Source organism: Pelodiscus sinensis, chromosome 29 (genome assembly GCF_052426305.1).
Source record: "Pelodiscus sinensis isolate ZL-2025 chromosome 29, ASM5242630v1, whole genome shotgun sequence".
NCBI lineage: Eukaryota > Metazoa > Chordata > Testudines > Trionychidae > Pelodiscus > Pelodiscus sinensis.
This window is the reverse complement of record NC_143080.1, coordinates 9,220,634-9,247,252: the sequence shown is the minus strand read 5'-3', so window position 1 is coordinate 9,247,252 and position 26,619 is coordinate 9,220,634. Positions and strand designations below refer to the sequence as shown.

The 26,619-nt window shown below is 53.1% G+C and overlaps 1 protein-coding gene across 1 annotated transcript in view; it reads right to left on the bottom strand.

Moving 5' to 3' along the window:
- Nucleotides 1-26,395, bottom strand: part of LOC102463818 (parathyroid hormone/parathyroid hormone-related peptide receptor-like) — a 35,642-nt gene extending 9,247 nt beyond the window's left edge. The window contains exons 1-9 of the mRNA XM_006125789.4: nt 25,919-26,395; nt 10,004-10,109; nt 7,343-7,453; nt 6,147-6,271; nt 4,742-4,836; nt 4,174-4,360; nt 2,307-2,460; nt 1,616-1,676; nt 1,218-1,284 (exon numbers count right to left, since the gene is read on the bottom strand). Of these exons, the coding sequence (XP_006125851.2) occupies nt 1,218-1,284; nt 1,616-1,676; nt 2,307-2,460; nt 4,174-4,360; nt 4,742-4,836; nt 6,147-6,271; nt 7,343-7,453; nt 10,004-10,109; nt 25,919-25,996 (984 nt within the window). The 5' untranslated portion in view covers nt 25,997-26,395. The remainder of the gene's footprint in view (nt 1-1,217; nt 1,285-1,615; nt 1,677-2,306; nt 2,461-4,173; nt 4,361-4,741; nt 4,837-6,146; nt 6,272-7,342; nt 7,454-10,003; nt 10,110-25,918) is intronic.
- Nucleotides 26,396-26,619: the final 224 nt, after the last annotated feature.

The window sequence follows — 26,619 nt, the reverse complement described above, 5'->3', positions numbered from 1 at the left end:
CCCAATCACTTTATGATCCAAATACGCAGAATGTGGCCAGGTAAAAGCTTGTCTGTAATGGGAAACTAACCAGCATTGAGAGGACTGGAAAAACTTAAAAAACAACGAATAGTCTAACAGCACCTTAGAGACCAACAAAACATGTCGATGGTATCATGAGCTTTTGGGGGCACAGCCCACTTCTTCAGATGAATGGCCTTATTAAAGGTCCAGTTATTAAAGGTCCAGTCAACCCCAGTGTCAACCCCGTCCACACTAGTGACTTCATCACAGGACCCAACTGGGCAAGTTGAAGGGCTCCCCATCAGGTTTCTGTGTGTGGCCTTTTTGGATGTCGGATTTGTGTCCATTGATTCTTTCTCATGGAGATTGTCCAGTTTGACCAATGTGCATGGCAGAGGGGCATTGCTGGCACTTGATGGCATGGATCTCATTGGTGGGTGTGAAGTTGAATGAGCCTCTGGTGTGGTCGTTTGTGTGGTTGGGCACAAAAGTGCCCAGGCAGATTAGATACCTATCTGTAGCTTTACCTGTATGTTTACAGCTCAGATCTTCAATGGTGCTTAGGACCCTAACTCGTATTGATTCCATGGGAGTTAAGTTCTTATATATCTTTGTCAATCTGGCCCTGTGCACTTTGTTGAATCAGGCCCAGGATTGAGACTTATAAGCCCTGGTCTACACTAGGGCGTTATTTCGAAATAAACCCCCAAGATCGCATTAATAAGCAGAGCGTGCAGACTATCAACCCAGTTATTTCAAAATCTGCACTCCCCCTTTCCTTGGGGAGTAAAGCTAATTTCGAAGTAGTTATTTTGTAATAGCAGTAGGGTGGCCGCTCTGCTGCTGCTATTTCCAAATAAAGACTCCTCAGAGTCATTCAAACTAATAACTCCCCAGTGCTTCCGGGGGCTTTAAGTCTGAGGTAGCGCGGCCACATTAGCAGAGCCTGCCTCGGACTCATTTCAAAGCTTCCCCATAGCATGTCCTCGGTATTTCGATTTTGTTAAATTGGGAGTTAAGTCGATTTAAGTAATTTCGAAATAGTTTCCTAATGTAGACATGCCCCAAGAGAAGCCAAAGAGGGCATTGCCTAGACACTATGGCAAACAATGCTTGGAAGATAGAGAGGAGATTAGCCCATTTCTATAGCTAGTGAATCCAGCTGGGTTCTGTAGGTGACCCGAATCAGGACAAGTCTGCTGGAGAATTCTTACCATGATGGCTGCTAAGATGGGGACTTGATAAATCCACTTCATATTCCCAGCACTCAGGTCCCAGCATCTGAAGAGACCAGTAAGAAATGAGGAAATAAGGGCTTTGAAGAAACCTGAAATAAGGGGTGAGAGGCAACTACTAAAATTAAACCAGCTCCCCCTTTCCACCTTAGATCGAGTCTGGACTGGTGAAAGGCTGATCCTACAGCCAAGATGATCCTTCCCTCCCCTCTCCCCGCTCACACACATATAGACCCCAAAACGGTCTAGCAATCCAGGGATTTTGGTCTCCTGCAGATTGCAACCACACAGTTCAGTAGGATCACACAGAGAGATTTGCACTGCAGATTTCTCACCCTCCCAAATGGTCTTTTGGGGAAAAAATGGAATGTACATACTGTGTATCTGCCAGAGAGGCCCTTACACTGGCCCACACAGACACAAATACAGCAGGGAGACCTGGAGGGAAACACAACAGGCAAAAGCGTCAGGTTTGCACAATGAACCAATGCCAGGTTCATAAGGTGTCCCACTTCCCTCTCCTAGCTGGAATCCGAACTGCTGACCTGCATGGCATATGCCTTTGACTGCTTAGAACTAACAGAATCTCCTTTAGGGTTTGACTCCACCAGGGGTCTCAAACTCCTGGCTGGGGGGGGGGCCATCTATGGACAATCTGGCCCGGGAGATCTGGAGGCCTGGGGTAGGGGGGCATATCTGAACCTGTCCCCCAAACCCCGCCTCTTCCCATCCCCACCCCATCAATTGTGCTCCACTTCCCCCATGGCTCCCACCCTGCATCAGGCCCCCCAGTAATCCCCAAGGCCAGGTCCCTCATGGGGGCGGGGTGGTGGCAGAAAGGGGCAGCGTCTGGGGGATGGGTTCAGACATTTCCTCTCCGAGGCCACCAGGTCTCCCAGGCTGGATTGCAAATATTCTCCAGCCTGTAGACGGCCTGCAGGCCGGCAGTTTGAGACCCTTGGTCTACACGGAGACAGTGCATGTCACACCGGGGTGACACTACAGAGCAGCCTCTCGCAGTTCACTAACTGGCCATGCACTTTTGATGGGAGCCGTGTCTGTGCTTACCCCAGCCGATGATGGTGAGGGCCCACAGGTAGTTCTTGTTGGAGAGGAAGGCCATGAAGATCAAGCTGTGCAGGTAGAGCCCCTCCACCAGAATCCAATAGTGGTTGGTGGCCAGGAAATAGAGGAAAAGTGTCACCACCACTTTGCAGCCCACCTGTGGCCATGGAGAAATGGGAACCACATTCAGACCTCAGGAAAAAATCCCTAATGGTCAGGGAGGGTGAAGCGCTGGACTAAATTGCCTAGGGGGTTGTGGAATCGCCATCACTGGAGATGTTTAAGAGCAGATTAGACACACACCTGTCAGGGATGATCTAGCCGGTGCTTGGTCCCGTGGTAAGTGCAGGGGACTGGACCAGATCATAGAGCTGGAAGAGACCTTAGAAGGCCATCAAGTCCAGCCCCCTGCTCTAGGCAGGACCTCTCCTGGCTCCTTCCCCTTCCATGATTCTATGATACCTCGACACGTCTCCCCGCCCCCACCTGTCCTGCGAGACACAAGCTATGGTCCTATCAGGGAGGCCCCTGGCCAGTCTCCTGCCTGGCAGCTGTCACTCTGTCATTGAGCACTGACTCTTCTGCATGAGACGGCACCTCTCCCGCCCATGAGGGAGGATGTTATCAGGTGGGAACGGGGAAAATTCCCACCCTCTAAGAAGTTGCACGGGCAGGGGCCGGCACAGAACCACTGTGGGGCACAGTGGTGGGATGCAGCATGTAATCCAGCAACTAGAGGGTTGTCTGCGCACTTCCCATAGTTCACTGCTTTATTGGAACAACAGGCATGCGCCATGTTCCTCGTAGCTAGAAATGCTAGGGCCAACTTGGGTGGCTGTGTGGCCTTTCTCCCAGCCCCTTAAGGGGCTAATGGAAGCCTTTTAGTCCATATCATGGCTCTGGCTTCGCTGAGCTGTGGGCAGCTGTGCTGATCTGCACCCTCCTCGGGTGAGCTCTTTGTTCATTTATTCCCCCCCCCCCATTTATTAAAGTGGGAGCTGCCAGCCACCACACTCGTCTCTTGCAAAAAAAAAAATAGACACAGCTGCCTCCCTCTGCTTCACTGCCTCCCTGGGAGAGATTGTGCCCCACAACCCCAGCCTCTGTCTAGACACCGTTTCAGTGGTGTACAGGGGCGGCCAAGGCACTGCAGAGGGCAGGGGAGAAATTCCTGCAGGCTCAGGCAAAGTATAGGGCAGTAAAAGAGGATCCTACATTGTCCCTCCATGAGCCCAGAATGGCACAGCGCAGATAAAGCTGCCATAAATTAGAACCACCCTAGCGGCTGCTCTGATTTGTAGTGGGGCTGCACAGGCAGAATCTGGACAGCTCAAAAGAAGCTCAAAATCTCTTCCCAACCTCTCCCTGGGATGCTCTGAGGAAGTGGGTTTTGCTCATGAAAGCTCATGATGCTCCCTATTTATTGGTGTTAGTCTCTCAGGTTGTCTCCACCACACTGTAACTCGAAGGAGGATGCACAATTTGAGCTACGCAAATTGCGTAGCTTATTTCGATGCCGTTTCGAAATAGCTTATTTAGTCATTGGTGCTGTCTACACCGCACCAAATTTAACACTGTTCTGCAATGTCCCTTACTCCTCGTGGAATGAGATTTACAGGGAGATCGGAATAGCGAGCCCTCTGAAGATATGGGGCAGCTATTTTGGGATACTCCGGTATCCTGAAATAGCATTGCAGAGTAGACGTACCCTCAGGTGCTACAGGACCCCTCTTTTTTTTTAAAGTTACAGACTAACATGACGACCCCTCTGAAACTTTCCTCCGAGAAGTGCAGCCTGTAATCACTCCTAACTCCCCTTTATTCCCTGGGCGCTTGGGGTAAGCTAAGAGGAAGATGACTCGGTACTTGCCAGGTGGGTCCGTTGTCCCAGAAAGGGGCCCAACTCGCCCTTTAAAGCGTCCACTCGCATCTTCTCCAGCTCCTCGGGCGGCGAGCCGGAATAAAGCACCATGTCCTTCACGAAGATGCTCGTGGCCCGGCAGATGAAGGAGGCGAAGAGGTGGATGTGGATGTAGTTCCGCGTGCAGTGAAGGCGCCTGCCCACAACAGAGGGAGCATGTCAGTGACAAATGCCTGCCCAATCAGCAATGAGTCGGCTACAAACACCTGCCTGTCGCCTGAGCGCACTCGCAGCTGAGCCACGAGTTAGAGGCTCAGTGCACTGGGGAGCCCGGAGAGGTTGGAACCAAGAGCTGGAGCTGGCCCATAAAGAAGAGAGGTTCCATTTGTAAAATCTGGATCTGGATTGATCTTTTCAGGTCAAGCCCCCAGACAGCAAGGGGGGTTGGGTTGGGTTGTCTTTGATCCAATCGGGTTGCCTGTCCCTGCAGACCAGTCATTGTGTGCAGGGCTCTCCTGCAGTGCCGGGTAAGTACAGGGGCTAGAGGATGAAAGGGAAGTGGACAAATGCTCCTTACTTGAAGTAGCAGAGGATGCACACGGCGACGAGGAGGGAGGCCAGGGAGATGGAGTAGCCGATGGTGTACATGGTGTGCAGGCGGTCAAACACCTCCTGGAAGGGAAGGACACAAGGGATGGGCCCCAATGGCCCTGTGCTCACACCTACGTCCAGGGCCGGCTTTAGGAAGTGTGGGGGCCCCATTCGAACCTTTCAACAGGTCCCCGGCAGCCGGGATTTTTTTGTTAACCCAAAAAAACCCACACACTAATTTTGGTTGAGCAGAAAAAAAAAAAAGTCCCAGCCCCTTTAAACACAAAGAAACAAGTCACAGCCCCAGCTACAAGGCAGAGTCCCACCTTCCAGCCAAACCCAGGGGCTGACTCCCCCTCCTGCAGCGCGTCCGGCACACTTCCGGGTTTATGGCGCGGGGCCCTCTGGCTTTATAGCATAGGGCCCGATTCGGGGGAATTGGCCTAAAGCCGGCCCTGCCTACATCAGAGTAAGCAAAGCGGGATGTGCAGAGCCCTGACCTACCCTCCCAACTCGGCCTGGTGAGACCAAACTGGCACGTCTCCTACCAGCTTAGCCATGGAAAGGTGAATTCTGGCCAAGGGCAGCTCAGCCCGGCTCCAGCCTGCTCAGCCCATGGGAAAAGGTGCCCGGCTCAGTTCCTGTGCAACTCGGCCAAGGAGGAGGGCCTCATCTGCCTCCCAGGTGCCTACAGACCTGGGGTATGTCTACACTACCCTGCTAGTTCAAGCTAGCGGGGTAATGTAGGCATACCGCACTTGCAAATGAAGCCCGGGATTTGAATTTCCCGGGCTTCATTTGCATAAGCCGGCTGGCGCCATTTTTAAATGCCGGCTAGTTCGAATTATCTAGCCCGTGCCGCGTGTAGCCGGGCTTCATTTGCAAGTGCGGTATGCCTACATTACCACCCAAGTTCGAACTAGGGTGGTAGTGTAGACATACCCCTGGAGCTGTGACTGCATGTAGGAGCAAGATTCCAGGCCAGGGATTCTGCTGAGCCAGCTCTGGCATCTGGCCAGCAGGGGGCAGAGACAAGTCCACTTCCCAGCCCCCGCCCCTCCCCAAACCGTGCGGACAGGGGAGGAGCTGCGACCCACGGCGGGGGAGAAGCGGCGAGGGGAAGGATAGTTGGTGGGTGAAATCAGCAAGCTGCTCCCTTCGGCGGTTGCTGGAGGAAGATAAGCAGGTAAAAGCTCCCAGCAGCACCTGGAAGAAGGTGGCGCGTGTGTTTTATCAGGTCGTGTGATGAGCACCGGCCTCGGTGCAGGGCCTGGCGCTGACACTATCGCCCTACAGTGTTCCGGCGTCAACCGGCGTCTGGAGCTCCCAGTCTCCAGTAGCGCCTCTCCCCTCCCCCCACCTGGCGCCCCTTCCCCCACGTTGCGGTTCACCTTCTCTCGGCGCCGGCGCGCGGGGGCGAGGAAGGCGGTGCATTCTGTGTAGTTAGCCCATGTCTTGTTGAGGTTGAGCGCTAGCTCCCAATTCCCATGTGCATCACAGTGTCTGTAGGCACGGCCTGAGAACAAGGACAGGGTCAGGACAGCTGGACCTCCAAGAAAACCAACCTGCCCAGCCACTGCAGAACAGATCATAGGGCTGGAAGGGAGCGCAGTAGGTGATCCAGTCCTGTCCTCTGCAGGACTAAGTGTTATCTAGACCATCCCTGACAGCTGTTTGTCTAGTTTCCTCTTTAAAGCCTCCGATGTTGGCAACTCTACAACCTCCCTAGGCAATTAATTCCAGCGCTTAACCATCCCGACAGGAAGTTTTTCCTACTGTCCATCTTAAATCTCCCTTGCTGCAAGGTAAGCCCCTCGCTTATTGTCCTCGCCTCGGGGTTAATGAGAACACTTTTTCACTCTCCTCCTTGTAACAGCCCTTTTAATCCCATGTTCCTGGAGCAACCCATGGCTCACACCCCAGGTGGAGGGACCCGCCAACCAAGCGCTAAGACCGTAATCTTACATTAGCTCTTGCGGTGACAGGGAACTGAGTGCTAGAGACAGACTCACATGCACGACACCAGGGGAACGTGCTTAGGCCTAGCTCCCTCCTTGCTAACTAACTATGTCGGGTCTGAGTTTGGCTTCAGGGGTGTGTCTAGACTACAGGGTTTTGTCGACAAAAGTGGACTTTTGTTGCCAAAACTATACCTGTGTCTACACTGCCGCTGAGTTCTGTCGACATAACGTCAACAGAACTCGACATTTTTGTCAGCGGCGGTAAACCGCATTCTACGAGGAATAACGCCTTTTGTCGACAGAGTTCTGCCAACAGAAGGCGTTATTGCATCTACACTGTCCTTTGCGTCTACACTCTCATGTCGACAAAGCGACTTGCTTTGTCGACAGAACTGGATGCAATCTAGATGCTCTTTGTCGACAGAAGCTTTGTCGACTGTATCTGTCGACAAAAGCCTGTAGTCTAGACGTATCCCAGGTGAACAAGGTTGTGTTCGTCCCTAGTCTGGGATGTTCTCAGGGGGGCAATTCGAGTGATTTGCGCGACTCCCTCTAAGACGCCTTCGAAGAGCCTGGATTGAAGGCGCAGAGCCCGCGAGCCAAGCCGAGATGCTGTCCGAGCGTACCTTTGTGGTTGAAGTCGTGGATGTACTTTGGGCAGGGGGCCGACACCCGTTGGCTTGGGGAGCCCTCAGGCCAGCAGATAATTCCATCCCATTCCGGCAAGCAGCTGGCATCTAGCCAATAAGCAAAGACACTGCTTGTTATTGGGGGTGCTACTGTTTTGTAGTCATATTGCAAGTGCAATGCTGGCGAACCCCAGTCATCTGCGAGCAGAATCAAGCCTGGGACCTCAGTGCATGTCCCCAGAGCCAGCTGGCTGGTGGCTAAGGCTGTAGAGCAGGCTCATTCTTCTCTCTGTACGTGGTCTCAGTGCCACTAGCTTGGGACCGTACGATGCCCAGGAGAGGTGGGGTTCCACATGCCATGGGCACACCCAGGCTGGGCCCCATGCTGCCTGGTGCTGGACAAACATATAGGTGGCAATCACTGCTCCAAAGGCCCTACGGTGTAGCCAGACCGGAAGGAGCAGGTGGGCGAGGCAAACAAGCAGGCCGGGGCAGGGTGAGAGGAAGAGGGTAACAAACAAACCCACAAATCGATGGGAGGGGCTCTGTTCTTAGCCTCTCCACGGCAGGAATCCCGGCTCACCTCCGGCCTGGCCACGAGCAGCGTGCGTGAGTCGGGCCACCCCACCAGCGTAGCTGTTCAGAGCTGGCTGAGCACCTGCGACTTGCTGTGCTGGTCCTGGGGGGCTGCGAGCAGGTTTCGGGGGGCACCCTGTAGGGCCGGCATTAGGCTTTCTATAGCCTAGGGCTGGATGCCAAACCCCACTGCAAGGAACTGCAGCCCAGGGCCACAAGACCCACCTCCTACAGCTGAAGCCTGAGCAGCTTAGCTTTGCGGTGCCCGCTGTGGTAGGGGCAGTGCTTATTTTGAAAAAAAAAATTAAAATAAAAAGGTGCCGGTACTCCAGGGGAAAAGTAGTTGAGCAACAACAACAACAAAACGGGAGGGGCCGGTATTGCCCTTTTAACAGATGTGGCCCCTTTAAGACACGCAGTCCAGCCGATTGTCACACGTTTGCGTACAGAGGTGCCGGTACGCTCCGTTCTTTCCAGGGAAGCTCTGACTGGAGGTGCCGGTACTGCGCCTTGGAGGTGCCAGTACTGCGTACTGGGCCGTACTGTCTCCAAAAAAGCACTGGGTAGGGGCCCTGAGCAATTGCCCTGCTTCCTGAACGCCGGCTCTGGCTTTTTTCGCTGCGGAGAAACAGTTGGGGTGGCCCAGGTGAGCCGGGGAGTTTCCACTGCCGCCTCAGAAGTGAAAAGAGGTGGAGAGGCTGCTCTGAAGCACATGGCCCGGCCTCCAGGAGAGGTCGCGTTTGGTGCGTATGCACCACGTCAGCACCTTGCACCCGTGCCACGTCACCTGGCTAACTCTAGCCACCACCGGGACACTGGGTGCTAGAGAGCAGCTCCCTAGAAAGGACCCAGCGGCTGTAGGTTTCTTCCACAGAAGCCCGGGTTCCTAGGCTTCTACCACAGGCAGGAGGCATCACAGCCCGTCCCCTGCTCCGGAGAAGGGAAGGTGCCACCAGGTTTCCCTGGTACAGGGGCTCTTTTAATGGGTCGAAAAGCAGCATCCCAGTGTGATGGGGATTTCACCATGAGGCCGGCAAGCTGCCGATGGTCAGCCTGGCATTACGCCTGGTTATTTGTATCACGGCGGCCCATGGCCCCAGGTGATATAGGCAAGGGAAGGCATTGCCCCCCGAAAAGGCCAGGGTGGCCCCACCCACCATGCTCTGGCCAGCTGGGAAGGCGGGGGCTGCAGTGCTGCTGTCCTGCTCCTCCCAGGGCTGGAGCTGGGACCAGGGCCGTACCTCTGCCCATCTCCCGGGGCCAGAGCCACACAGTTGCCCAGCTGCTCCCGAGGCTGAAGCTGGGTTGGGGGAGAAGCTAGGGCTGCCAGGGAGCCAGGAGAGGGGGAGCTGGGGCCGCATGGCTGGCCAACACTGGGGGAGGAGTGCACTAGCCGGGGGTGGGGGAGCCAGCAGCCATAATGGAGGGGACTGGGGGCACAGGGCAGGGGCCAGCGGCCATAGTGGGGGCGGGGCTCTGGTGGGCACATAAGGGGCGGGGCTAGAACTTGCCTCCCCAGGCCAAGCCTTCACCCATGGAGCCCCAGGGCATCACACTTGCCGCTGGGCAGAAACAGAACCAAAAGATGGTCCCTGCCCGGAAAGAACCCTCAGTCTAAAGAATCTGGCCCAGTGCTCCCTGAGGACAACGGACAGGCTCCCACTCTCTCCCGACGGCGCGGGGTGAAGCCCCCGGGTTGAAATTCTGCCTTCGCCCGGAGTCGGGCTATTGCTGTCCAGGGGCGCGTCTACACAGCCGGGCTGAACTCGAAACAAGCTGCCAACTTGAGCTACGCCAGCGGCGCTGCCTTTTGGCGCTGTCCACACAGCAGTTATGTCGAGAGAGAGCGCTCGTCCCCCAACTTCCCCCGCTCCTCGTACAATGAGGGTCACAGGAGCAGTCCTCCAGCTCGCCGCTATTTCGACAGGATGTCGAAATCACTGCTAGGGTGTTGGCGCAGACTGGGTTATTCCGGAATAACGCTGCTGTGTAGACATAGCCAAGGAGGCAGGATTTGCTCTGCAAGGCTTAACCGGTTCTTTCCGCACAGACTGAGCACAGAGGACACAAGCCGGCTGGTACCTTTGACTTTCTCCAGCTGGGCTTTTATGGTTGCTTGACATTTCTCCTTTGCCTCCACCAGCAGGTAAATCTGTTCTTCCTTAGTGAGGACGTCATCCGTGTCAACCTGCCAAGCCAAAACCAAAGAGAGGGGGCTGTGGTCATTGGACTGCGGTTCACGCAGGGAACAGTTCCAGCTTTCAACGGCCTGGGACATGCTGCAGTTAGAGGCAGAGGTCCTTGAGGACCATACAGTGTATCCCTCCCCCCAGCCACCCACCTAGTCTTGTTTTCAACCCCGGAACATCATCCCCTGTGACTCTCCCCCGGCCTGTCTAAACTAGGGATGTTAAAGACTAGTCGCCTAGTTGACTATCCGATAAGCATTTGCTTATCAGATAATCTCTCGACTAGTCAACTAGTCGATCCTCCCCCCCTTGCTGCCTCTATGAGATGGGAGCAGCAAAGGGGGGGGGGAAGGGATACTTCAAAGCAGCAGCACCGCTCAGCTGAGCTGGGGACCAGCTGTGTGGCACTGCCTCTTTAAAACGCTGCTTCAGGAGTGCCCGGGGTCATCTGGGAACTCCCCAGCTGACCCCGGGTTCTGGGGAAATGCTGCACAGAACTCGGACTCAGCTGACCCCGGGCTCCATGGCTTTGAAATGCACAGAAGCCCCCCCCCCCCCCCCCCCAGGGACTCTTGTGCATTTCAAAGCAGGCACCCCCGTGCAGCCCGGAGTCAGTGGGACTTCCCGCTGGCCCCGGCTGTGTGTGGAGTTCCGCATTCCTCCTTTGAAATGTACAAGAGCTCCAGCGGGGACTCTTGTACATTTCAAAGGAGGACCGCGGAAGTGCCTATCGACTAATCGAGTACTCGATGGAAATTCTGTCAACTACTCGACTAGTCAATTAACCCCAATTTAACATCCCGAGTCTGAACACGATGCTTGGGGCCGTGACTCTGTGTTGACCTACAAGGAAAACAAAGACCTTGCAGCTTGCCCCTTTTGTAACTCAGAGTCACAAGCTTTAAGGCCGGAAGGGACCGTTAGATTGGCAAGTCTGATCTTCTGTACAACACCCGCCAGCACCCAGCATCCTCCCACCAAGCTCAGCAAAGGAGACGGGGCCCACTGGAGCCCAGGGCTAGTATGCGCCACATGCATGGAACAGGAGGGGAGGAGGGAGCTGCGCCAGTGCCCAAGGAGGCCCCGGCAGTGACTGGACAAACCCCGATAATCCTGGCACATGACCTGCACCCTCACACTGCAGAAGAAAGTGAAAAAAAAAACCCTGAGTCTCCTGCCATTGGACCTGGGACGTGGGCAAGAATGAGCCACCTACAACGGGGACCACTTGGTGCCAACCCAGGCCCTGGCTCACCCACTCCAGTGTCACCTCTCCAGCTGTGGCCACCCCTGAGGCTCCTGAGGCGGGAGATCAAAAGCCCTCCCAGCGTAAATTCCTGAGGAATGGAAAAGCACATGCCCCCGCATACGAGGCCTAGCGGAGGAAGGTGGGCGAGTGCATGAAGCAAAGCTACATTCCCATGGAATTTGCATATCCTCTTTCGAGAAAAAAAAATGTAGCTTAGATGTACCTATATAGAGTCCAGCCTGGGCCTTCTCCCTAGACTTGGCTGGTCTTAGGGCTCCTCTCCCAGGACACCTCAGCCCATACCCTAGATCCTCACACTCTCTAGGGAATCACTCCCGCCTTCCTTACTCCCGGCTGGGATTATGAATCTGCAGAGCCTGCTTCACAGCTCAGAGACATCTCAGGGGGGTAACCACGTGACTCTGCAACTTTAAAATCAACGAGTAGCGCTCACAGAAGGATCCACACCCGCTGCTAAGGAAGTGGGGACATGGGATCACACTGAAAGCACCGGGAGAGCCAAACAGCTCCGCATGGCCTTCGTCACTCGTTAGCACTTACACCACTCACCTGATGCCACCTTGCCTCCCAATCCAACTGGCAGCAGCATATGCCAAGCCACGACTGACTGGGATGTTATTATTGGAGCTTGATCTCTTGACAAAGCCATGGGGTTTGAGAAACGTTTTGTGCCGTGTTTCTGGGCCTCTCTCTTCTGTTGTGCTGTGCTGTGCTGTGAAAAACAGCATCCCCCTCCCTCTTGGTTTTAAATAGGCCACCCTTCAATTTCCCCTGCACTGCCCTGCGGGGCTGATCTCCGCCACATGCATTAGGGCCTGTGCCAGAGACTGGCGATAAAGCCTGGAGAAAATGGAAATGTTAATGAGGAAAGATAACTGGCCAGTCGGGGAGGAAACGAGGCTGCGACGGCCGAGATGAGACACAGCTGTAAGAGCCCTGGCCAGCCGCTGCAGGAATGACGGGCTAGCAATAGTGGCAGATAACCAGGGGCTGGACCGGAGGAAGATGCTTCGTGGTTCTGGCTCCATCCTTTGTCCCGCTAAATTGGCAGGCAGTGGATGAGCAAGTGGAGATGGGGCGGCAGCCTAGGACTTGCAATCAAGAGCAGCCGTGCAGAGCGGCAGTCTAGGCAGGGAACCATGGAAGCAGCGGATGGAAGTGCCCAGGAAGCAGCGGATGGATGATGTGAGGGGACCCCCCGGAGAGATGAGGCATGTTTCAATTTCTCTCTAACTCGAGGCTGCCCACAGAAGAGAGGGGAGTTAAGAATGCTCCAGAGAGAGGCTGTGCAGTGTGTGCGTGTGTGCGTGTTTGTGTGTGCATGTGTGTGTGCACGTGCACGTGCATGTGTGTGCACGTACGTGCGTGTGTGCATGCATACATGTGTGCGTGCGTGTGTGTGTGTGTGTGTGTTTTATGCCATCACCAAGCACCCCCAACCACAATGCCATCAAAATGAACCGGACTTCCCTTCCTCCTAGCTCCATGTGCCAGCCCTCGATCGAACTGCGCGGCTTCCACCCAGGGTGTGGGCAGCGTCTCCCTGCCAGCCCTGCCCCCTCCAGTGAACCCAGCCACAGCCCCCTGCGGAAGGGGGCCATCAGCATGGAGGGGGACATACTGTGGGAATGGCTCTGCCCTCCCTGCACTTCCCCCCCCAACTGGGACCCATAAGCACGGTTTCCCCTCCACTCATGGGTAGGACGTAGCCCGTTAAGCCTCAGAGAATGAAGGGCCCTGAGAGCCAGTGGCAGGAGAGCCGGACTTACATTATATTTGACTTTTAATTCTAACCAACTAGGAGCACTTGTGCAGAGCAAGGAAAGGATCCAGACCAGGGGATGGCCTAGCAGTGAGAGCAGGGGAGCCGCCGGGACCAGGATTCAGTCACAGGGACATGAGGCTGAGTGTGATTTGTCCTGCTCTTCCCTGAGCACGAGGGCCAGGTCTACACTAGGGCAGAAGATCTAAGACACATAACTCCAGGTAAACCAATAGGGTAGCTGGAATCCCAGCTATGTGAACACCGTGGCTGGAGACGATGTACTGCAGGCTGAATTCCCGTGGCGTCCCCACTGCAGGAGGTTGATGGGAGAAATGCTCCCGTCGCTTCCCCTTACACCTCTTGCTCTGGTGGAGTCCCAAAGTCAATGGGGGCATGATCAGCAGTTGATTTAGCGAGTCCTTACTAGACCCACTCAATTGAACCCCGGGAGATTGATCTCTGCAGCATCGATCTCTTGGTAAGTGGAGATGAGCCCTAAGATGTGGCCAGCATCAAGTTGTCAAATTCCTGGGAGTCAAGTGTGCTGGGTTCTAGTCCTAGCTCTGCTACAGGTTCTGCATGTGACCATGGCCAAGTCACATCACCTCTCTGTGCTTCACTTGCTCCTGTGTCAGATGGGGCTGGTTAGCCCATGGCGGGAGGCTTTAGGCGGCAACACTTGTAAGTCACTTGGAGACCTTTGGAAGGGGGCATAGGACCTGGAATAAGAGGTCAACGCTCCGGCTGATGATTTCAGATTCTACAGCCTACCAGGTGAAACCTCAGCAAGAGGTCTGGGGTAATGGGGAGCAAAGCTCACAGTGAAATTCAGCTCCACCTCTCTCCTTGCCTTGGCAGGGTCCCAGATGGCCTCCTGCCAGGAGATCACATCTTGAGATCAAGGCATTGTTTAATTTGATTTGTTTATTTAAAACCTGCACGAGCGACTCCCCTTTCCACAGGGACCAGATGCAAGAGGCGATGGCTTCGAGGCAGGAGAGAGTCAATCGTGCTTGAGCGCGCATCAGAAGTGAATGTACCTAGTGCAATTAATCTCTGGCTATAAATTAGTCTACTCGGTCATCGCCTGAGGGAGGCAGAAGGAACAAAATGTGCCAGCGTGTGCTCCCAGTTGCATGTGTAAATCCACGACTCCACTGACCTCAACAGCGAGACATTAGTGTCACTGAGAGTTGAATTTTGCCCAATGTCTCCTATCAGAGGTGGCCAAAAAAATGTGTCCTCCCCCCTAAGTCACACTTGCTCTCGATCTGTCCTGGACTGGCCATGGGAGCTTATGGGCTGGTATCTTGAAGATCCTCATCCCTATCACTTTGGGTATGTCTACACCAGTGGTGCGCAACCTTTTTTGATCTGTGACCCCCACACCGCAGGGGCCATCAACTGCTGGACCCAGCCACTGGCTGGTCAGATCTAAGTGCCACGCGGCTGCCAATGGCCAGGCCCAGCCCCCGGCTGGCCAGATCTAAGCGCCACACCCCTCCGGTCTACACAGCAGTGTTATTTCGGAATAACCCATTCGCATCTACTCTACAAGCCGTTATTTCAACATCATGTCAAAATAATGTCGAGCTGGAGGACTTCTTACTCTGACTCCTGTAACCCTCGTTGTACGAGGACTAAGGGAAGTCGGCGGGAGAGTGCTCTATCTTGGACTTCCTGCTGTGCAGACAGCCCCGAAAGCCAAAATAAGCTATCGTGACTTCAGCCACACAATTGACCTAGCTCAAGTTGCGTCGCTTATTTTGGCTTTAGCCCTGCTGGGTAGATGTGCCCTTCGTGGAGCTGGTATTCTGGGCTTTCCAGGGGCCTATCCTGCCTGGTGCTGTGGGGTCTTTAACGATCCGAGCGGCATGCTGGCCCATTGATTCAGCATCACAAACCTGCAGAGTATAAACGCTTTGGTGCAGGAAAGGCATCCTACAGCAGATTTTAAAAAGCACGTGAAGCAGTGTGGCCTAGTGGGAAGAGGTGCTGACTTACCAAGCATACTGGCGCTGACGCGCAGCCTTACGAAACCCTGGCACAAATTGCAAGGACTCTGTAGCTGCTCTGCCATTTACCTGCTCCTTGGCAAGTTACTTCATCTCTCCGTGCCTCAGTTTCTCTCTCTCCTAGCCTTTGTCTGCCTTGTCTGGGAGAGGGACTGTCTCTCACCATGCATTTGGACAGTGCCTAGAGCAAGGGTCAACCCTGTTCTCAGATAGGACCTCTCAAAGTTACTGTTCTATTCATAATAACAGCGCATAGCCCTAGCTGAACAACAATGCTGACTCATTGGGGAAGAGTGCCACCCTGCTGAGTTGCTGATCACTTTCTGCGGAGCGTCAGATTTCCCCTGCAAACTGCCAGCCACAAGCCCCTGACTGTGCCTAGCGCTGCGCAGGGTGGAGAGCTGAGCGGGTGGAGCTGCAGGGGAGGAAATGGTGCAACAGAGCAGGTCTGGTCTGATGTCTTGTGGGCCTTTCCTCTACTGCGCACAACGCCCAGTTAGAAATATTTCTCTGTTCCATGTGGCATCTCACTCTCTTGCCCTGCCTGCTCCTTATTCATCTGCGCTAGCAAACTGTGTCTATCCCAGTGCAGGTGGAGCCTGGCACTGCACGACCAGCAACAACAGACCCCACTGTAGGTTGGATTTTTGACAGCCCCCTGTTAGAGTTAACAGGCCGGGCTTTGCAAACACCGGCAGAGCAGCAGGGCGGAGGAGAAAGGGCCGCGAGGAGAGTGATTGCTGCCCTGCTCCAGAGCTTTGTGGAGCTCCCTTCACCTGATTCTCTGAGTCTATTTCACTGGGCGAGACCAGGGTGTGTCACGGGGTTGAGGGCGTGCTGCGCTCTCACGCTGGTTGGGCTTTGGGGGCTCCCGGGCCTATATCAGGAAACCCTGCCGCACGTTTGGGGGGCTTTATGGCCTGACATGGTGGAAATCTCATCAACTTAGAGGCTCTGGCGACACTTCTGCCCTCTGGGAGGGTGAAAATCTGAGATCAGCAGCTCTCGCCAGATTTCGGAGGCATCTGAACTCGACCCAGACAGGGGCTCCTTTGTGTTCTGGATCTGATCTGGGGCCTATGTGCGGGGAACCAGTTTGGCTCTGGGGATCCGAATCTAGACACTCCTGAGTGAAAAGGGCTTGGTCGCCAGGTTCTAGTGACCGTGTGTTTACAAGAGCAGTATAGAGGCAGCAGCACAGGCCATGGCATGGACTAGCCCCACCATTTCTCTGCTACTATAAGTCAACAGTGCGCTCTTGTAGCCAAGAAGGCTAATGGCATATTAGGGTGCATTAGGAGGAGCATTGCCAGCAGATCTAGAGAAGTGATTATTCCCCTTTATTCGGCTCTGGTGAGATCACATCTGGAGTATTGTGTCCAGTTCTGGGCCACCCGCTACAGAAAAGATGTGGACACATTGGAGAGGGTCCAGCGGAGAGCAAAAGAAATGATGAGGGGGCTGGAGCACATGACCTATGAGGAGAGGCTGAGGGATTTGGACTTATTTAGTCTGCAGAAGAGAAGAGTGAGGGGGGATTTGAGAGCAGCCTTCAGCTTCCTGAAGGGAGGTTCCAAAGAGGATGGAGAGAGGCTGTTCTCAGTGGTGGCAGATGGCAGAATGAGGAGCAATGGGCTCAGGTTGCAGTGGGGGAGGTCTAGGTTGGATATTAGGAAAAACTATTTCCCTAGGAGGTGGGGAAGCCCTGGGATGGGTTCCCTGGGGAGGGGGTGGAATCTCCATCCCTAGAGGTGTTTAAGTCCCGGCTTGACAAAGCCCTGGCTGGGATGATTGAGTTGGGTCGGTCCTGCCTTGGGCAGGGGGTTGGACTCGGTGCCTCCTGAGGTCTCTTCCAGCCCTGGAATTCTGGGATTCTGTGGCACTGAGGGACTGGGAATGGCTGGCTCACTCCAAAAGCAACTTTCCCTCTCTTGGTATCCACACCCTGTGACAGGGCGTCTGCCCCGCACTGGCCCTTTAAGGGGTTAAAACCCAGCCCTGGGTGAGGGCTGGAGTGCTGAAGCCATGGAGCAAGCAGCTGCAGCAGATAGCAGCCAATTAGGGCCCAGCTGCGGGCTGTAGGAAGACACTCTTGCTATGGCTGGGGAGCAGGACGGGCCTACCAGCTAGGGAAACTAGAGGCTGCCTGATTCAGAGCAGAGCTGGGGAAGCTCCCAGGCTGCAGAGTCTGAGAGTACGAGGGCTGATGAGCAGCGCGCCCACTGCTAGGTTTTATTTCTAGTGGTGGTGCACACCTGCACGTCCCTTGGAGCACAGGACATTTATTCCACACACGGATGGAAAAGATGAGAAGGAGCATTGGCATTGGCCCCCCACAACCTGCCAGAGGCGTTTTAGAAATTGAATCGTTCTTATGCAGCTGCTCCGCCATGTGCTCTCCTTCATCAGCTCTTGTGAGCTAAGCCAGGTTGGCATATGGATGGGAAACCTCCCAAAAGGAGCAACCTGGAAAGGGTCCGGTGGATGATAACCTGAGCCAACGGTGTGGCGCGAGGGTCACCGTGGTACTGTATGGGCCTTTTGCGTGGTACACATAGAATCATAGAACTGGAAGAGATCTCAGAAAGTCATCAAGTCCAGCCCCCTGCTCTAGGCAGGACCAATTCCTGCCGAGATCCTGGGCACCTGCCTGTTATTAAAGATGGCCAGGGTACTTTTAGTAGCCTGTGATATCTTGGGGAATCTAACCTAACTGATTGCATTCCATCAAATTCCTTCTGCAACTTCCGTTCCTGTCCTACACTGCGGGTGTGAGTTATGAAACAGCTGCCATGCTTTACCCCCAGGAATGGCTGCGTTTCAATGGTGAATGGATTGCTCTTGGTGCACAGGCTGGAGGATGAATGATGCAGTAAGGAAGAATCTTTCTCTATGGTAAGACATTTGAGTTCCTGATCACTGTCCCCTGTCCTGGGTTCTGGTTAATCCGCCAGGCACGTGACAGGCTCAGCTCCCACCCACTAAAATTAAGATGTGGCATTTTTCAAGGCTCATTTTGCACATGCACAGTGGCATAGAACCCCGTCCCCTCCATCTCCGCTGGACAAGTTTCCAGGCAGAATCACAGTCATTTGCAGCTGCTCCCCTTGAAGTCACGTGCCTCGTGCTCTGGATCTAAAATACAATCACATCCGCATAAAGCAAAGAAAACGAGGGGAAGTGAACGAGGAGAGGCCTCTGGGCAGTTGCATGGCCTAATCAAGAGCCTTGGCCGATAATTTGAATCCAGGCTTCTGCCAGAGAGAGAGGGAGGGGAAACAAGTGCTTTTCCTGAATAAAATTAAAACAACAGGTTGCAGATCAAAGAGGGAAAAATGGGGAATTTTTCTGGGCTCATCCGAGGTTGGAAGATCTTTGAAATGACCAGGGTCATTAGTCCCAGCTTTTACACCAACATTTGGCTCCATGTTTAAGGTTCAGCCTCTCAAGGCTATGCCTACACTCTGAGATTTCTCCGCAAAAAATAGGCAAATAAGGATCTCATTTGCATGAGTTGCAATCTCATTTGCATGAGTTGCAATCTAATTTGCATATTTTCTGCCCATCCCTTTTTGCGCTGGGGTTTTTGCGCAAAACCAAGCAGCGCGGACGTTTTCTTTTTGTGCAAAAACCCTTTTTCCGCAAGCTCCTTATCCTTATCCTCCCAAAAAGGAGGTATACCGATCTTGCGGAAAAAGGGGGGTTTGCGCAAAAAGAAAACGTCCACACTGCTTGGTTTTGCACAAAAACCCCAGTGCAAAAACGGATTGGCAGAAAGTATGCAAATGAGATAGCAACTCATTGCAAATGAATCCCTCATTTGCTTTTTTTTTTGGCCGAGAAAACTCATAGTGTAGACGTGGCCGCAGAGAACACCTGCGAGGGTTTGAATTTGTGCCCCTTGCAAAAAGTGGGGGGCAGCCTGCATGCAGTGGAGAGCTAGGGCTGGGATTTCAGGGTGTGAGGCAGGTTTCCAGGGGCGTTGGAAGAGCTGCAAGCTTGCAGCTGGGTTGGTATGGTACACAGGGAGCAGCCTGGCTTGGCTCAAGCTAATGCATCAGCCTCTGGGATTCGGAAGCTCTAAACTCACTCAGCCATAAATGCTCGGGGGCCTTCTGTTTGCAAGGTGCCAGCCAGGCAGGGGCAGAGCAGTTGCTGCCTCTGGCTGGTATGAGACATGGGAAGAATTTCCAGTTCACGATCTCCCTGCTTTTAGCAACTAGGTGAGATCCGCCTGTTTCCCTCTCCCCCACTCGCACCCAGCGCATTTGGCCGCCTCGCGTCAGCTCTGAGCTCTGGATAGCAATGTGGTGAGAAGTTGCACCAGAGAAGTCAGGGATTTTCCCAGCAGGTGCGAAGGGGCCCAGAGATCTGCTGTTATGCCCCGCTAAGCACAGCAATCCTGAAGTGGCTTAGCGGGTAGGGTGTTTGCTTGGGCAGCGCAGGGTGGTGAGTTCTAGGCCAACAGGCACAGACCCTGCGGAGCAGATGGACAGAACTGGAGCAGGCTCTGGCAGGGGGAAGATGAGTGTGAGGAGGGGACATGTCAGTACCTCTGTGCATGCACACTCACTTAGGCTGGCTGACCATTTCCCATCCTTGAATGAGGTCAGTAGGGAAAGGAGGAGGAGGGTGTCTTAGTCACTAAGACATTGGACTGGACTGCAGACGAGCTGAGTTGGATGTCCTGTGGATCCCTGACCAAGTCACTTAATCTGTGCCTCAGTTTCCCTGTCTGTAGAACTAGGATAAATAGCCTGTCTTGTCTATTTATATTGTAATCTCTTTGGGACTGGGATTGTCTCTTAGGCTAGGTCTATACTACAGCTTTTTTTCAGAAAAGCCTCTTCCGAAAAAAAATCGGAAAAAGCTACGCAAAATGCGGAGAGCATTTTGCGTAGCTTTTTCCGATTTTTTTTCGGACGAGGCTTTTCTGAAATTTGGCCCGTCTAGACTGGGCCCCATTTTGTAAAATCCCCCTTTTTCAGAAGATCCCTTCTTCCTCATGGAATGAGGAATACAGGGGCTTCTGAAGGAGCGCCTTTGCACTTCCGCAAAAAAAAGTGGAAGAGCGAACACGTTCCCTGGTCGTGGAGGAGTTTTTCCGGGATACCCTGGAAAAACCCTGCAGTGTAGATGTACCCTTGATGTTACATAGAATCAAAGACCTGGATGGAACCTCTAGAGGTCAGGTCTGGTCCCTGCACTGATGGCAGGATCAAGCACCGACTAGACCAGAGGTGGGTAACCTGTGGCCTGCACAACTCCTGTCTGCCCCCTTTCCCCATGCTTCTTATGCACTGGAGCACCGGAGCCCCACTCCTCCTCCTCCCACCACTCCCAGCACTTTCAGAATGCTACGAATCAGCTGATTCATGCTCTGTTCCCACTCCTCCCCCTCTGTGCCAGAGCTGGAAGGCCAGGAATCAGCTGTTTGCGGCTGGGAGGAAGGGAGAGGAGCAGGAATGGAGCGCTTTATCAGTGGATTCATGGATGCGGGGAGGAAGGGGAGTAGGAAGTACAGGGCTCCAGCATCCCGGTGCACGAGAAGAGTGGGGGGAAGGGGTCAGAGAGGAGTTGCACAGGCCACAGGTGGAACCCCAGTGGGACGCGGGCTGCAGGTCGCCCATCACTGGTCATGCAGCCCGCTGAGAGGAAGTCCACTCATGCGGCCCACTCATTAGTCTTGGTTGCCTCACGCTGACCTAGACCGTCCCTGACAGGTGTGTCCCAAACATCTCTAGTGACTGAGAGTCCACAACCTCCCTAGGCAACTCATTCCAGAAGTTTCTCCCTAATGTCCAACCTAACCCTCCCTTGCTGCAATTTAAGCCCGTTGCTTCTAGTCCTGTCATCAAAGGTTAAGGAGAACAATTTTTCTCCCTCCTCCATGTAACACCCTTTTAGGTATTTGTCCTCTCCCAGTCTTATCTTTTCCAGAGAAAACAAACCCACATCTTTCCGTCTTCCCTCATAGCTCATGTCTTCTAAACTTTTCATAATTTGGGTTGCTCTTTGGACCTTCTCCAATTTTTCTACATCTTTTCTGAAATGTGGCACCCGGCACTGGACACAATACTCCAGTTGAGGTCTAATGGATGCAGAGTAGAGCGGAAGATGGCTGCTCATGTCTTGCTCACAGCACTCCTGTTAATGCAGCCCAGAATCATGGTTTTTGTTTTTGTTTTTTTGCAACAGCATCACACTGCTGACTCATACTTAGCTTGTAACAGGTCATGACTCATCACCATGGCACCTCCTGCTGGTCTCCTTGGGAATTAACTCTTCAGCCTCGGAACACCTGCTGCTAGCTGGTGTCTCGTCCTCACTTACCTGTCTTCTACTGCGCTGGTTTAGGCCCCACGTCCCTTCCCACCCATGGTGCCCTTTCCTCAGGGTACTGCCCCACAGCAGTGCCCCCCCATTCTGGGGCCCTCCCGGGGAACCTCAAGCCCCTATACCAACCTTGCCTCGGTGACCTGTCGCCTAGCCTCTGCCTCGGGGCAAACTGCAGTCAGAAATGGCCACTCATCATTGACAAGGGGTGGACCTGCTGCCTCCTGCAGCCCCCCTACAGCCCTAGTGCCCTCAGGCCTTGAGAGCAAGGCCTCAGCCTGGGAGTCTGCCTGGACAGACCTCCCCAGCCCTGCCTGCCCCTCCCCAGCCCGACTGTCTCAGGCACCCTCTGTAGCTTCTTATTAGCTAGGACAGGGGTGGGCAAGAGGCTGCCAGAGGGCTGGATCCAGACCGCCAAGCCAACAGATCCAGCCTGCAGCTGCCTTGCTGGAACGCTTAGGCAGAGAACAGCTCACGCCTTAAAAAGCCAGCTGTTCTCCTTTCCAGACAGCGGAGGAGGGAGACTTCTCATGCTGTTCCCGCGCTCCCCCCCCACCAAAATCTCTTAGCGCCCATTGGCCAATTTCTCAATTTCTGGCCAATAGGAGCTGAGAATTTTTGCTGGGAGCAGGGGCAGTGTAGGAAGTCTCCCTCCCTCCCTCTTCTCCTCCCTCTCCTGCCTGGAGAGGAGCCACATGGAGCAGCAACCAGCCTGCAGCAGGTTTCTGCTGGTAAGTGCCTCCCACTTTATCTTTGAAGGCAATTTGGCAACTGGAAACAAGGAGGCCCCAGTGTCATATGACCAGCCAGCTGTTTATGGGAAACCTGAAAATGCTCCATGGACCACAGTCATCAAATCCTAGAATCCTAGGGCTGGAAGAGACCTCAGGAGTCATCAAGTCCAGCCCTCTGCCCAAGGCAGGATCAATCCCAACTAAATCAACCCAGCCAGGACTTTGTCAAGCCAGTCCCGGGACCCATACCTGCAAAGACGGCTGCACAGCAAGCAGGGTGATGGACGGGAGAGGTGCCGAAAAATGAATAGGCAATTAGGGGAAAACGAGAGCATACCATTCATTTTTATTTTATTACTAGATATTTTTGTCCTGGAAACAACCTACTTTAAGACTGGACTTTTCCAAGGAGTCAAAGACCTTAGAAATGATTTGCTGATACAGCTGTACCTGCAAACCCACCAAGCATAGATGCATTTTATGCTGGTAAAAATGAATTCTTTTGCCACTCATGGTGTGCAGCCTGTGGCCTGGGGGAACGCATGCAGCCCGTCTGTATGGCCCATGAGACATTGTGTTTACTGTTGCCTATAGGCAGAGTTTCTGCCCGCCTCGGTTTTTTTCCTACCGGTGTTACTAAAATGACGCACACGTAAAGCCAGGGCCTGGGAAGTAAGTTGTGTGCTGATTATTGCATGCCCCAGTGACCGTGAGAGCCGTGCTCTGCGTCCCATCCCAGTGCTGCTACGGTTCAGTCGGCACACCCTGCAAATTCTAGGCACGCAAGTGCAGTGAGCAAAACTGCCCTGTTCCAGGGGACTGTCTCGGTTACTACCTTGCAGCCCACTTAGATGAAGGGAGGCCCTCAGGCAGCTGTCACTAGCTGATGCTGCCCATCACAGCACTATAGTTTACACCAGTCCCTGAGTCGAAACAAGCTATATTAACAAAGGCACTTTTTTTGCTGCATAACTGCACCTATGCTCTGACTTTTGCCAGCACGGCAGTGTTGTTAGGGGGTGTTTTTATTTCTTTCATTCTCCTAACTGCCAGAGTTATGCTGGCAAATCTTTTAGGTATAGACCAGACCTAAAGGAATTAGGTGACAACTTCCATTGATTTTCCGTTGGATTAGAACACCTTACCTCCCACAGGCTACGTCTACACATGAGTTACACTTGAACAGAAATCATGGAATAACTCCAGGGGTGGACATTCTTATTGGGTTCTTCTTCCAATTATCTTCGTCCACTTTGGAAGTGGATTAAGCTACTGTAGCAAAAACACTCTGGCTGTGTCTAGACTGGCCAGATTTTCTGGAAAATCAGCCGCTTTTCCAGAAAAACTTGCCAGCTGTCTACACTGGCCGCTTGAATTTCCGCAAAAGCACTGACTTCCTACTGTAAGAAATCAGTGATTCCTGCGGAAATACTATTCTGCTCCCGTTCAGGCAAAAGTCCTTTTGTGCAAAACTTTTGCGCAAAAGGTCCAGTGTAGACAGCTCAGATTTGTTTTCCTCAAAAAAGCTCCGATCGCGAAAATGGCCATCGGGGCTGTTTTGCGGAAAAGCGTCCGTGCCAATTTAGACACTCTTTTCCGAAAATGCTTTTAACGGAAAACATTTCCGTTAAAAGCATTTCCGGAAAATCATGCCAGTCTAGACGTAGCTTCTGAGGGCTGGTGTACACTAGGGAGTTATTTCGAAATAATAAGCGGACCATCCACACTTCTAAGCCTGTTACTTCGAAATAACGAGATGGCTATTTTGAAATCTGTGCTCCCACTTTCCTCGGGGAATAACAGTCATTTCAAACACTCCGGTCATCTGAAGAAATGGGTTTTGCCCACGAAAGCTCATGATACCATCTACATGTTTGGTTAGTCTTTAAAGTGCTACCAGACTATTTGTTGTTTTTTAAGTTTTTCCTGTTACAGACTAAGGGTATGTTTACACTTGCACCCTCTTTCGAGAGAGGGATACAAGTGAAGACATTCGAAATTGCATATGAAGCCAGGATTGAAATATCCTGTGCTTCATTTGCATATTCACGTTATGGCGCTAATTCGAAATAACAGACGCCATTAAGACATGGTTATTTTGAGAGAAAACCCTTCTCTCAAAATAACTGGTAAACCTCATTGCATGAGGAATAAGGGTTATTTCAAGAGAAGGGTTTTCTCTCTAAATAACTGTGTCTTAACAGCGTGTGTTATTTCAAAATAGCGCTATTTTGAAATAGCGCCATAATGCGAATATTCAAATGAAGCACAGGATATTTAAATCCCAGCTTCGTTTGCAATTTCGAATGTTTTCATTTGCATCCCTCTCTCGAAAGAAGGTGCAAGTGTAAACATACCCTGACTCGGCTCCCCTTCTGAAGCATTTCAAAATAGTTATTTCAAAATAGCGGTTGTGTGGATGCTCCACTGCCGCTATTTCCAAATAACTACTCCCCAGAGTAATTCAGAGTAATTACTCCCCAATGCTTCCTGGTGCTCTAAGCAGAGGTAGCACATCCACAATAACAGAGCCTCCTTCGGACTCCTTTCCAGGCTTCCCTGTAGTGGGGACACGCTGCTTCGCTTTTGTTATCTGGGGAGGGATCATTTTGAATTTAGTTATTTTGAAATAATTTCTTAGTGTAGACAGGCCCTTAGTGGGTTCTTGCCCCAGTGACCTTCATCCACTCTGGAAGTAGATTAAGATACCCCCCTTAATCTCCTCTTTTCCAAGCTGAAAAGTCCCAGTCTCTTTAATCTCTCCTCATATGGGACCCATTCCAAACCCCTCATCATTTTAGTTGCCCTTCTCTGAACTTTTTCTAATGCCAGTATATCTTTTTCGAGATGAGGAAACCACATCTGTACGCAGTATCCAAGATGTGGGTGTACCATGGATTTATATAAGGGCAATAAGATATCCTCCGTCTTATTCTCTATCCCTTTTTTTAATGATTCCTAACATCCTGTTTTCTTTTTTGACTGCCGCTGCACACTGCGTGGACATTTTCAGAGAACCATCCACGATGACTCCAAGATCTCTTTCCAGATTAGTTGTAGCTAAATTAGCCCCCATCATATTGTATGTAAGTTATGATAAGAGGAAGCTGCATAACAAATTTGCTGGTCCTAGCTCTTACTGTTTAAGAGGAGTTCTTGAACACAGACAGGCCGATGGACAGACATTTGATCTGAGGAAGTGGGTCTGGCCCACGAAAGCTCATCATCTAATAAACCATCTTGTTAGTCTTTAAAGTGCTACGTTGTCCTGCATTTTGCTTCAACTACCCCAGACTAACACGGCTACATTTCTATCACTAAACTCCTTCAGCTATATAGTAGATGAGCTGGCTAGATTAAAGTCAGCACAGGTACCCCTACACAAACTGCAAGTCCCCCTCCTCCCCGTGCTGTAATATAGACGTAGCCTCATAGACGCCAACTCAAGTGGCTAAGCAGGGACCCGTCTGTTTGTTCTGTGTTTGTACAGCAGCTAGCACTGGGGGTCCCTGGCCCTTGGGTAGGGCTTTCACGGGCTTCAGTAATATAGACACTCCTAAGCTGAGTTACACATGGAGTTGCCAGGCCTTCACTGCTAAGTGAACCCGAGTGAAGACCACGTGTCTGTGCCAAGCATGGCCAGACCCGAAAGGACGGAGAGCGAGGCGGTGCAGCGGCGCAGACTTACCAAAGCACAGACACAGCTCAGGAGAGAGCAGCAGAGGACGGTAGCTGCGATGCTGCTCCCATGGACCGGCCCCGCCATGGCCCCCGGAGCAGGCGGCCGTCGGGCTGGCTTAGATGCCGCAAAGAGAGATTCAGGGGCTCAGCGACCCGGTGGGGGAGCCCTGCCCCTGCCAGCAGTGCAAATCCCTCCAGGTTTGGACGGCCAGGCTGCAGGTGGGGAGAGGAAAGAGCATCGTCTCGAGCAGCTTCTGCCCCGGACTCCCCCAGAGATGCAGGCTTAGACCAAGCCAGAAATGTTGCTTCTCAGAGCCGTGGGCCAAGCGTGGCGCTCACCACAGCCCGCCCGCCAGCACGACGCTGCTTCCCGCTGCCGGGGTAATTGCCACACACGGGGGCTTCTGCCCACCCCCCGCCAGCCTGTACCCGTCTTTCTGTTTGGTCTCTTTGTCTCTCCGGCTCACACTGCGGCTCCTTGTTCCCAGGCAGCTGGGCTGGCCGAGGGTTATTGGCTTAGCCCTAGGTGCTAAAATCCTGTCCACTCAGGGAAGATCACCCCTCCCTTTTCAGCAGCATCTCCCAGGGCCTGGTGGGTCATTTGTCAGCTGCCACCGTTCCCCGCCCACCGCTCTGCCAGCTCCTGCTCCCAAACCGGCGGGTTTCAGTCTTCTCTTCTCACCACCCCGTTGAAGAAAATCATTGAGG